At 35.1% G+C, this 13,241-nt stretch overlaps 1 protein-coding gene across 1 annotated transcript in view; it reads right to left on the bottom strand.

Moving 5' to 3' along the window:
• The window catches only part of LOC135204231 (uncharacterized), a 185,295-nt gene that overhangs the window by 12,884 nt on the left and 159,170 nt on the right, over positions 1-13,241 (bottom strand). The window contains exons 5-12 of the mRNA XM_064234338.1: positions 5,501-5,636; positions 4,682-4,745; positions 3,968-4,092; positions 3,574-3,725; positions 3,364-3,446; positions 2,968-3,107; positions 2,252-2,425; positions 72-232 (exon numbers count right to left, since the gene is read on the bottom strand). Of these exons, the coding sequence (XP_064090408.1) occupies positions 72-232; positions 2,252-2,425; positions 2,968-3,107; positions 3,364-3,446; positions 3,574-3,725; positions 3,968-4,092; positions 4,682-4,745; positions 5,501-5,636 (1,035 nt within the window). The remainder of the gene's footprint in view (positions 1-71; positions 233-2,251; positions 2,426-2,967; positions 3,108-3,363; positions 3,447-3,573; positions 3,726-3,967; positions 4,093-4,681; positions 4,746-5,500; positions 5,637-13,241) is intronic.

The raw sequence follows: 13,241 nt of genomic DNA, 5'->3' as shown, positions 1-13,241 counted from the left end.
GTTTGTTGTATTTATAATACCAGATGAGGAATAGTAAGTGCATTAAATAAGATACATAACATGGAACGAACCTGCTGAGCAATTCCAAATAGCAGTAAGCTGAAGTAAAATAAGGATGACCAAAACGGAGATATGTTTTCAGCTCCATTGATAGCAAGGAGGGCTGGAAAAAGTTCCGTTCCTAGTCGCAAGCTCTGATAGCCACTTCGTTCACTTGATTCTGGAGCTTTCACTGTAGTAACAGGAAGTATTATATTGTATCAGTTTATATAAAAGTAAGCAAAAAAAAATTAAAAGACACGAACTGATTAGTAATCACAAGATTCAGAAATTGCAAATACAGAACCTTGTGCGCAATCACAATTTTGATGGTATTTATAGATGTAAAAGTAAATAAGAGACTGCATTTCTAATTAATTCAAAATATAGTGTGACATGAAAAGTTGTAATAAAACAAGCTTGGCATGCTTTAATTTTTATCAAATTATTTTAATCCTTGTGTACTACTGTTTCAGTCAAACTGGCACTGGCAGTACTTTTCCCATCTTCCACGTACTATCCGCTTTTGTGCTTCATAATATTTGCAAACTGATGGACAAAACCAGAATTATTTCTGTTACATCTTGGTATAGTAATATTTTATTAAATCAAGGTCTGCATGAATTCATAGTTTTGCTTGCTATATTCCTTCTTATTTGTTTGTTATATACTTCATATTTTTTTTCTTTATTATTATGTTCTTCAATATATTTCCTTCTTATTTGTTTGTTATATACTTCATATTTTTTTTCTTTTTTATTATTGTTTTTCAATATATTTTAAGTATTATGCTTACCCATTTTCTTTCCTTTACACTTTATTGTTTTTCCTCTTGACTACTTAAATCTCCACTATGTGCATACACAGAAAAGGGAAAAAAAAACATTAGAACGTCTGACCAATAGGCTGTTAGCAGTATCAGCCTACTAGTTCTGCATATCGAATGACAATCAAACTTTTTAAAAACATGTAGTTCATTCCTTGGAATTGATGCCATTTCTGCATGCATACCCTGTAAGTAAGCACCACTTAGGATAGCTTGTGCAACGCACTTTCAGACTGTAATAGTTTCTAGGCAGTGGCCCTTCAGCTTACAGCTGAATTGGTTTCAGTCTGTCAATTTCCATTTATTTCCTTTACTCTTTTCCCATCAAGTTGCCAAAATTCTATAACATTTTCTGGTATCCATTTACAAACAAATGCTTTGGGAGATTCATGATGTAGGTAACTCTATTACTGACAATTTAAACAATGTTCCAGCTAACTAACTCTTTGAGATCCCAGGGGCACCAACACTGGCAAATCTCAATTTAAAAATTTATGGGCACAGCAATATTCTTCTTAACTGCCAGTTGTAAATTTATTTTGTAAAGAATAATGATGGTTATGATATAATTTTGAAACTAAATAGTACTTGAATTTTTTTTGTAGATTTAAAAATAGAACACAGTAAAATTTAGTCAAAATAATGAGTTTAAGTTAGCCACAAATTTAACATAGATGATGCCACTGGACCCTGAAAAATCAGGAAAATGATGCTGTCAATTGGTACCTTCCAAGGGTAAGCTGTCCTGCATTGCAATTGTACCCATTTTAAAGGTAAGTTGAATGCCTAATATTTGCACCAATGGTGGCTCCAGAGTTTGTTGCAATTTATCTTTAATATAAAAATGATAGATATTTCCCGTTTTTTTATACTCATTGCCTAAGAAAATCTTGATTGTTGAAGTAAATAAGAATTCAATATCTTTTGCATTAGAAATATACTGAAAGAGGACTTCAGTAGGTAAAATTCAGATTTAATCCCTTGCATCCTCCCATTTGTACTGTATTGGAGGCTGCACATGCATTTACCTATTTAAACGAAATTATGTTATGAAAACAAATAGTATACATACATATCTGGCATATACTAACAGCATTCATGAAAATACATAATTCTATACCCGTTTTAACTGTCTAGAATAAAAACAGGCAGCAAATCTTGGCAATCCTTGTAATTGGTATCTAGCAATTACAAGCAACCTCTTTAACCAACTAGTAAGCTAAAAGCAAAATGCAAGTCTTTCTCAAAATTTCATTCTTGTGCATGCTTACTAATCCTCTTGAAACAAACATACCATATTAATAACAAGCAATCACTTTTCATATCAATATGCACCATGAGAACAACCAAATATTGTATAAACTAAGATATCAATTTCATATTTACCGTGGAAATACGATGGTCGAATTCTTATTCCAGCATAAAAGTTATCATAATGAAACATGGAACCTGGTAAACGCTGCTCCATTAAATTTGACTTGGCTTCGTTGTGAAATTGGTGAGGTTCACTGAACTGAGGAGACTTTGATTTTGTCAAGAACTGGGCAGTCTCTGCGTTTTCTGTGGAAAATCAAATGTTTCATGAAAGCATTACAAAATTCCTATTAGAAAAACTAACCAAACTACCTTTGGCTCAAATCCTGAAATGGCTGAAAATTATTGAGAAGACAATTGCGTGATGTTAAATATAGAAACAAAGCATGAAAATCAAGAATGGAGCTGCAACTGTATTTTGTCTTCTTTCACTAAACTATTATTTTGCACTGCAAGAAAATTGAAGTGTGTTGTAATTCCATGACAATGGCTTTCATTTACAGCTATTTTACTTATCCTAAGTCTAGTCTTCCTCAAAAGCACATATACTTTTGTTTATCAGGTTCAAATAAGCACTTCTCCTGAAAACAGATTACATACTGCCATTTGATTCTTATAGCCAAGATCTACTTTCTATATCTACTGTTTTAACAAAAACAGAATGCAATATTTAAAATAAAAACAAAAAGTTAGCCTAGTGACACAGCTTAATGTAATTGTAATGAACTAATTTACAAAAGTTATCGTTTGCCCATTCAACTTAAATATGGACATTCTAGAATCTTTACCAAAGGAAGATGGCTTGTAGTAATAGTCTTTCTGATGTAAGCCTGACACACAAGATGAGCCTGTAACAGCTGCTAGCACCAATGCCAGGGTTGTGATTACTGCTAATACAGTTGTGTCGCGATACAGTGGATGACCTTTCCTGTAAGATATGCTGTACATTAGAATATGAATCAAAGTAACTAATAGTTGCAATGTGGAAATCTATCTCATTTCCACATAAATCATTCACATTTCCAGGGAAAGTTCACCTTGTAATATATTAAAATATCCTTAACAATAGAGTGAAAGCACTATTTATCAAATACTATAGAAACATGAAACACACAATAAGAAAATGCTGTATTACACAAGAAATAGGAACAATAATGAAGAAAGCTTAACTTTAACAAACTCACTTGTTATGTGCTGACATCTGTTGAAGTACAGCCCCGTGAAACCCCCAGACTAGGAAAACTTCTCGACTAGCAGCCATCCAGGACTGTTGGAGGGAGAAAAACAAATTGATATTATTGATAATGCTCAATAATTATTCTTAGTCAACACAATCAATTGTTTTTGGAACAGTCATTGTAAACTAAAGTAGCCCCAATACAGTAAAAACTTACCTCGCTAGTCTGAAAAAGTTCATTAAAATTCGATGCGTGATTAATATATATATCATCTTTAGTCCATGATGCTAAATAAAGGCAGACCACTAGGTAACCCAGCAATGGTAACAAGAATACAATGTAGGAAACTATTCCGTACGAGTGGTTTCCTGGAAAGAAAAACAAATTTGTATCAGTAATTTAAATATATTCATTTTTTATACGCAAATTTAAAAAAATCGACAATGATGCATGGAATTTGTTAATCAAAAGAAATCAAATTCAACTTAAGCATTCCATATAAAGCAACAACAGATTAGCTACGTTTCTGTCTTATGTTTTAAATCTGTCACTTTTTAAAATGACACAAGTAAAGTCAACTTCAAGTGTTCACGTTGTAAGGAAACCTTACCTCTGCTCAGTGCAATCAAAGTGATTATCCAGATGAGAGCAATATTGACAGCCATGTCATATTTAATGGACCCAAGTTCTTGTAACCATGACGATTCTGCATCACTGCGTTGCAATACTATGGAGCTGAAAGATAACGGATACTGTATTGGGAGCAAACAAAGATATTGTGACTTTCTATTGGGAATTTGAAAGATAAAGGATACTGTACTGGGAGGAAACAGAGGTACCTAATGTGAATTTCTACTGGAACTCTGTGGAAACTACGAATGAGGGATGCTGTACCATCTTACGAAAACTTTAATCAGAATGAGGAATGCTTTTACATTTTAGGGAGCTCTTGTGGTAAGACACAATCAGAATGTGGATGATGTTACTTACAACTTGAGGCACTCTTGTGGAAGTCCATCAAAAAGAACTCTGGAATATTCGATCACTAACCCTTGAGCAAGGAGGGATACTAGAAGTCTAGAATACCCTAATAGGATCTTGTAAAAGAATGCAAACTACTAGAGAAAAGGATGGCAGAAAATCCTATGGTAAGTAGATCTCACTGGAGCATCCACTCCTTGAGGGGAGCCATCAGAGAAAGGATTTATACCACTGTACTGATCGATATGCAGAGATGTGGGTATAATAAGCTATCCACTTTCTTCTTTAACTCAAAAGCCCATTGGCAAAAAATGAAGAACGAAGGTTACAGTTTCTTCCTTACCTAAAGTACTTCGGGACTGCCTCTATGAAGATCGTGCTGAAACTGGAGTTCGAGCAGTTGAACACTGAAACGGATAAGGAAAACAATTTGGTTAGGGTACTAATAATAATAACATGCATTTTTTTCCTGGATATTCCATTCACAATACTACAGGCCTTGTGCACAATATGATTAATTGAAATAACACTGCTGGAACAAAATGCAAAACAATTTACACATGATAAGAATGAAATATCAGTATGCAGTTTATAAAAAAATATCTGTTCATTATAATGATTTGATGTTGAACAGCATACCAGTTCAGTGAAAAGCAGATGGCAGTTACAGTGAATTAATTACAAAGAACATAAATAAGAAAGTGATGGATTTAGGAATACCGAGTATGTAAAAGAAAAAAATAAACCTAACAGATATTTAATCTTCTGTAAACTTAAAATAAGATTATCACAGTGAAGGAAAATATAAAACCAGATCTGATGTTCACTGCGCATGCGCCCTCCTATGCACATGGACAATTCAATAAAAATCAAAGTCTTTGATAAAAATACCTAAATGGCAAGTCTACATATAGCAGTAGCTAGTAACCTACAGAACGTAAATAATGAATGAGTTTATACAAAAGTTACTGAGGGGTAAAACAAACAGTGTTACACAAATATAATTTAGAATGCACCAGAATATGAATAAATTCAAGCATCAGAATAATTAAGCTGAGATACCTAATGCATCTGACTACCCAAAACACTGCATTCCTGGTTCTAAATACTAACCCCACTGGCTCTGTTACCCCAATAATCCAACAAAAGAGCATTTTCTCACCTCTGCAGTCAACCCATCTAAACAAATTATTGTTTGTGATGAAAGAATCTCTGAAGTAGATGAAGAGCCAGGCTATGGGTACTGTGCAGTACACACCAACGAGCGCTTGAGCAATCACTAGGCTGTAACCAACTCCCTGGAAAACATGGATAATGGAAGGATGTAATAAGCACCTATACAAAGGCTCTCTATAGGACGCTTTGGACAGAAACACCTGGTATATGACGATAAAATATAAACCAACCTCTTGGTATAAAGTGTACATATACACCCACTCCACAGTTAAATAAAAATGGGATCTTTCCTATATAGTAACCCCCAAGGGTATTCGAGGGTCGTTATCTAGAACTAATATATTTCTTGGGTGTCAATAACTTTATGTTTACAGTCTTTTGTTTGTTTCTGTTCCGTGGTCACCAGCCTCTGCGCAGCTCACATAACCGAGCTTAAAATCTCTGACTTAATCATTTTATTTTAGACCGAACGTTGACACTGGAAAATAAAGCAGTTAATGATAATGCGAAAATTGAGAAAATTTACCCCGGAGCAGGATAATAATAATAAAAAAACCTTTGAACCAGATAAAATTTAAAATCAACACTGCAAGTCGTGACAAAACCAACCTCGACACAAGCAATTCCCTAATCAGGCGACACGAATACGTAAAATCGATTCTAAATAATGTATATAAGAACATTACCGCACAAGACTTCTCTTTGCTGAGCGAACGCAACGCGTATTTGTTGAAAGGAGGTACCTACTACCCGTAGTCACTCGCCACATGAAAGTCGTCTCAGCTGAGACATGAAAGTCCAGATAATTTACAAAAGACCGTGACACACGCAACACCGTCGTGGAAAACAAGACCGCAAAGGTAATCAATCCACTTTCTTTCAGGCTGAGCCGATGGATGGCCAACCTCATGTCCTTCTCTAGAAAAAGATTCCATTTTCAACTTCCCCAAACAGAACTAATCGATAAAGGTGATACATAAACAGTCAATAGACTTGTTTTTACTATGGAGTTTAAACAGATGATAGCGTTCTCCCTACACTCTAGTAGCCTGCGGCGCTCGCTCGAAGGAATCTGTTCTTGAATCACAGATGAAAAATGGATAATGTAAACGCAAAAGAATTTTGACGGTTGGTGAAAAGAGACCACCAAAGGGTACGGATAAAAAAAAAAAAAAAAAAAAAAAAAAAAAGCCACGTAACTGGGGATCGAAGGAATGCTTAACTGAACCTTAGACATTTGCTCACAGTACCCAGAAAACTATTTAAAACAAAGTACGTTCGGTTATCACAAACCTCCGCCATAGCTGGGTCAACCATCGTCCCAAAAAGGTCCCATAATCACGAAAGTTACATTCATACCTCTCCCAAAAGTTTATCGAAGCTGCAAGTCACGGAGCCCAAGTATAGACTATTTTTCGTAAAAACAATTTTTTTTTTACTGAAATAATAACAGAAACATAACCTCCTCGTCGATATGAGTATATAAATGGATTCAACCGATATGCAATCGAACGCAGTCATGCTCAAAGGTAATGACGTAGTGGCCACAAGATACTTCCTCCAAAACAGGATTTATGGTTACGTCTTGGCCAACAAAGCAAGTTCCTTGGAAAAAATGTGCTAAGCATTTACTACATAATATTCTATTATTATTTTTGTCTTTCCCAGGGGCAGAAACACACATACACACACACGGCTAATGAATAAATATTTTTATATATAATATTCCAAGGTGTTCAAAGTACTAAGAATCTGTTTTATTGAAACGAATAAAAATCCTGTTGCTGTTTCAAAAGAACTATTCAGATGACGTAATCTTGGTTTCAGCTACAAAACTGAATCCCAAGCATTCTGATTTCACTGTTACTTCGACTTCCTTCTGTCTGAATATGGCCACACAATATTTAAAAAAAAAATAAAATAAAAAAAGAAGCGTGATCCGGCCTCCAGCTTACTCTGCACACGTGCAAGATTTTCCTCTTATGCATAAGCTGTAAACATTATATTCTTAACTGATAACGTTAAATTAAAACGTGCTAGATTCTACAGTCAAATAGAGCCTTGTTTTACCAACGAAAATTAAAATAAATACGCCATATTTTATTAGAAATAATTTTTCTGTACTGTTTAATATGCAAATTATTTATTGTTTACATTTTGATTCTAATAAATTATAAATATCCTCTCCTGAAATTCCTGAATCTTTAACTCAACGCGAAACGTATTTTTCAGACATTTTTAAGCTCTCCCATAGACCTTTGCTCCCCCCCCCCCCCCCCCCCCCCCAACCCCCCGCCCACCATAACAACAACAATAACAAAGTAGTGTGTCGGCTTACTCCCCGAGTAAGCGAAAAGTTCTTGCGTCATGGATTCGCTCGGACGAGAGACCCTCTGCAGAAGAGGCTGCACCCGACAAGCAAGTCCCTCACATCATACATAGTGTCAGCCACATACTGACCGACTCGTATTTCTAAACTCTGGAATTCTGCCCCAATGATTCCGTATTCATTTGTTCCCGTTACCATCTTTCGATAAAATTATTCATTTCGCCTTTGGGGCTCAGGTCAAACTCTCTCTCTCTCTCTCTCTCTCTCTCTCTCGTTAGAAGAGTGGTTTACGTGCTCGCCGATTCGGTAACCCCGAGTTCGATACCCGGCTCTGCTTACGTGGAATTATAGAAATTTGTTTTTGGTGATTAGAAATTACCTCCTCGATATAATGTGGTTCGGATCCCACAATAAATTGTAGGTCCTGTTGCCAGGTAACACACTGGTTCCTAGCCACGTAAAAATATCTAATCATTCGGGCCGGTCCTATAGGAGAGCTGTTAATCAGCTCAGTGGTTTGTTTAAACTGAGATATACTTATCTATCTTCTCTCTCTCTCTTCTCTCTCTCTCTCTCTCTCTCTCTTAAAAATAAATCATTACCAGTGAATGATGTCATCAGATCCTGAAGATATTCTTATCGACGGTAACGGCCCATGAGGAAAAGTTTTAACACAAGAAAAACCGTAAATCTCGGCCGTTGCTTCAGTCATGTTGAAAGTGACTGAACATGACATTTCCACGACATCTACAGCTGTTGAATAACTGATTTGAGAGAGAGATAATAGACGGCAATTCAGTTACCGCTGTCGTTACTGCTGTCCATTTTCGACATGACGTTGTAAACTCTGCAATCAAAGGACGCTAAAGAACAGTTTCTTTCAGAATTTCCACACGAGTTTCCACCCCACAGTGACCACCAATCTATTCAAATTCATACGCAATTTGGTAAGGTCATCATCATCATACGACTCCGGTTCATAGGAAATTAAGTCTCCGTTTACGAACAGTTTCCACGCGCTGGCGAGTCATGTCTCCAAAATACTCGTTAATCATCACAACCACATCTTCGTTCGAAAGCTGCTCTTTTATCAAATTCATTGGCAGCTCGGTGGTGCTGAGCTTCGAAATCCAGACCATAAATCACTCATCTGCAATCTGACTTACATTGGATTATAAAGTGATCAGACGGGGCTGTTGTTCAGTATACAGAACACAGAGTGAAAGGTGTGAGTTTATATCGTTGCATTCTTCTTCTTCTTCTTCTTAGTATGACAACTAAATATTGCTCAATTGGAGAATCTTCCTTCTTTCTCTTATATCTCTTATATTTGTTATGTTAGTCTTCCTATAATATATCAAAGTTTAATTAGGTAAAGCACTGAAATTAAAGATTAACCAGCACACATGGCAACCCTGAAATACAAACAAACACACATTATATATATATATATATATATATATATATATATATATATATATATATATATATATACACACACACACACACTTATATTATATATTATATACAGAGAGAGACAGAGAGATAGACCAAGGGCAGATGGATAGGCCCACGAACAATTATTAACTCCATTTATTGTGGCCGACGGCGTTTCGCAATAATCCATATATACATACATACATAAATACATTAAGAGATACACGAGCCACGACTCCATTCGCTTTCCTTTTGACGAATAAGTCGAACCAAATCGATACCAGACCAACGAGAGAACCTGAAGCACTTTTGAAAACAATTCCCACAAAATGGACGTTCACGAAATGCAATATTCCCCATCACCTACGCAAACCACTACACGAGAGAGTGGACTGAACCAAAGTATATAGGATGGGGCCTCTCCCTTATTCTATATATGCTTTGGACTGTACAACGTCCAGCTCCGAGAGTGTGGAGCACTTTGAACCCCAAAGGCGCCAATATAGAAATAATACTTTGTCAAAGTAAAGGAGGAATCAATAGATTACCGACAGAGAATAACTGGAGAGCGTGAGCTACTACTTGAAACAGCTTTACGAGTTGCAACAGTGGTTATGAGAGAGAGAGAGAGAGAGAGAGAGAGAGAGAGAGAGAGAGAGAGAGAGAGAGAGTAGAAGTTGCAAATGGTTATGAGAGACAGGAGAGAGAGAGAGAGTAGGAGTTGCAACAATGGTTATGACAGAGAGAGAGAGAGCACATCTCTCGATTACAGGAGAGATTAAGAACCTAGGGGCTTTACAGCCGTTTAAAGGACAAGGCAGAGCAGAGCAGAGCAGAGAGAGACAGAGAGACAGAGAGAGAAACATCAGTCGATGACAAGCAAGTATAAGAACCTGAGGAATTACTGCAGTTATAAGGGAAGAGAGAGAGAGAGAGAGAGAGAGAGAGAGAGAGAGAGAGAGAGAGAGAGAGAGAGAGAGAGAGAGAGAGAGAGCTACTGTCAATGACAAGCAAGCATAAAAACTTGAAGAATTACGGCATTTATAAGAGAGAAAGAGAGAGAGAATGTACATCAGCAATAACTACAGCGTTACGCCACATGAAGCGTCTGTCATTCGATTCCGAAAGTATAAAAAAAAAATGGGAAAAAACTCAAACCCGAATCCAGAGTTCCCAAGGATACGAAAATATCTTTCTACAAGAAAGTAAAATCATACCTGCGAGAGAGAGAGAGAGAGAGAGAGAGAGAGGAGAGAGAGAGAGAGAGAGAGAGAGAGAGAGCCACCAAACTATCCGAGACACATGGGGGGAAAAATGTTGAACACAACGTACAACTTCTACTCTCTTGCAATGGAATTATGCCCGGCCCCGCTTTTGATATTTATCCACTAAAACATTAACAATGAAAGTGACGATATAAGTACCAATAAAAAATATAACGGCAACACCCAAATCATTATGGTTACCTCATCTGCTCACGATACAACACTCTTTTCATTATATATAGCCTTCCATTATATCCTCTCACTATATCATTTCATTATATATAGCCTGCGACACCAGTAAGGCGCCTGCACTTCGTCTTTGTGCCATATACGACTCTTACTTTCCAAACGCGCTCAATAGAGAGAGAGAGAGAGAGAGAAGAGAGAGAGAGAGAGAGAGAGAGAGAGAGGTCCGAATTAGCACTTGGTAGGGTAAACTAATAAGCTTAGTGTTGGTGAGGTCGGGGCGTGGGGGTGAGGAGATATTATCTACTGCTCGTCAAAAATATTCGATATCTAATGAATCGTTCAAAATGATTTCGGATTGGAATCATTTGCTGACAAAATTCTCGGAATTGAATCATTTGCTGACAAAATTCTCGGAATTGAATCATTTGCTGACAAAATTCTCGGAATTGAATCATTTGCTGACAAAATTCTCGGATTTGAATCATTTGCTGACAAAATTCTCGGATTTGAATAATTTGCTGACAAAATTCTCGGATTTGAATCATTTGCTGACAAAATTCTCGGATTTTAACCATTTGCTGACAAAATTCTCGTATTTCAATCGTTTGCTGATATAATTCTCTAATTTCAATCATTTGCTGATACAAAAAAAAAAATTTTTTTTTTTTTTTTTTTTTTTTAAAGAAGAAAAAAAAAACACAAAAATCCGGATTTTAACATTTGCTAACAAAAATTTCTCGGATTTGAATCATTTGCTGACATATTTCAGTTTGAATCATTTATGACAATTTCTCGGTTTTTGAATCATTTGCTGATACAATGATTTTCGGATTTGCATCATATTGAAATGACAAATAATTCTTTTTTTCGGATTTGAATCAATTTGCTTTGACAAAATTCTCGGATTTTGAATCATTTGCTTGACAAAATTCCTCGGTTTGAATCCTTTGCTTGACAAAATTCTCGGATTTTAATCATTTTGCTGACAAAATTCTTTCTCGGTTTTTGGAATCATTTGCTGGACAATTCTCGTTTTTGTTTGAATCAAATTTGCTTTGACAATATTCTCGTTTTGAATCATTTGCACAAATTCTCAGATTTTTGAATAATTTGGCTTTTTGACAAAATGCTCAGATTTGAATCATTGTGACAAATTCTTGGAAATTTGAATTTTCATTTGCTGCATATTCCGGTTTGAAATCATTTGCTGACAATATTCTCGGAGTTGAATCAATTTTGCTGACCAAAATGCTTCAGATTTGAATATTTTGGCTGGACAAAATTCCTTTCGGATTTTAAATCAGTTGCTGACAAAATTCTTTTTCGGATTGGATATCATTTGCTTGATTCAATAAAATTCTCTGTGTTTTTAATTTTGTATCTATTTTCTGCAATATTTCTCGGTTTTTGTAATTTCATTTGTGATCAAATTATTCATCGGAATTTGTAATTTAATTTTCTGACATAAATGCTCAGTATTTGAACTAATTTTGCTCAGACAAATTTCTCTTGTATTTTGAATTTCAATTTTGCTTTGACAAAAATTCTCTCTGTTGTGGTTCTTGGATATCATTTGCTTTGACAAAATTCTCGGTTTTTGAATAATTTGCTGGACAATAAATTTTCCGGATTTTGAATCATTTTGATGGACAATATTCTCGGTTTTGAATCACTTTTGCTTGACTAAATAAAATTTCTATTCGGATTTTGAATTCATTTGCTGATCCAAAATTCTCGGATTTGAAAATTCATTTCTGACAAATTTTTCCCGGATTTTGAACTCATTTGCTTGACAAATTCTCGGATTGTATAATTTGCTGACAAAATTCTTTTTCGGTATTTGGAATTCAATGTTGCTTTGACAAATTATTCTCCGGTTTTTGATTCAATGCTGACTAAAATTCTTCTGGCTTGGAATCATTTCTTTTTGGGGGACATAAATTTTTCGTGGATTTGAATAATTTGCCTGACAAATTATTCTCGGTTTTGAATTTTTCCATTTGTGGACAATATTTTCTCATTTTGAATCATTTGCTGACATTATAAAATTTTCGGATTTCAATCATTTGCTGACAAAATTCCTCGTATTTCAATCATTTTGCTGACAATATTCATCGGATTTGAATAATTTGCTGACAATATTCTCAGAGTTAAATCATTCATAACAAATGTACGAGCATTTAAATAATTCTTTACAAATATTCGAGCATTTGAATCCTTCATTAAAAATATTCAAGCATAATAATAATAATAATAATAATAATAATAATAATAATAATAATAATAACATAATAATAACATTTTGTTGAAAATAATGACAGTTTTCAACGAATTAATCATATACAGGGTCTTTTCAATTCTCCTACTAGGTTGTTGAGTAGAATTCCAATATTCATGTTTGTCATAATTAGGATATGTGTCAAAAATCTTTTATAACAGATATAAAAAATATTTATATAGTATATAAGCAAAATATATAAAATATTTTTTATAAAATATATTTGACA

Source organism: Macrobrachium nipponense, chromosome 44 (genome assembly GCF_015104395.2).
Source record: "Macrobrachium nipponense isolate FS-2020 chromosome 44, ASM1510439v2, whole genome shotgun sequence".
In the NCBI taxonomy this organism is placed as follows: domain Eukaryota; kingdom Metazoa; phylum Arthropoda; class Malacostraca; order Decapoda; family Palaemonidae; genus Macrobrachium; species Macrobrachium nipponense.
The sequence above is the reverse complement of the archived record's forward strand: the minus strand, read 5'-3'. Positions and strand labels throughout refer to the sequence as shown.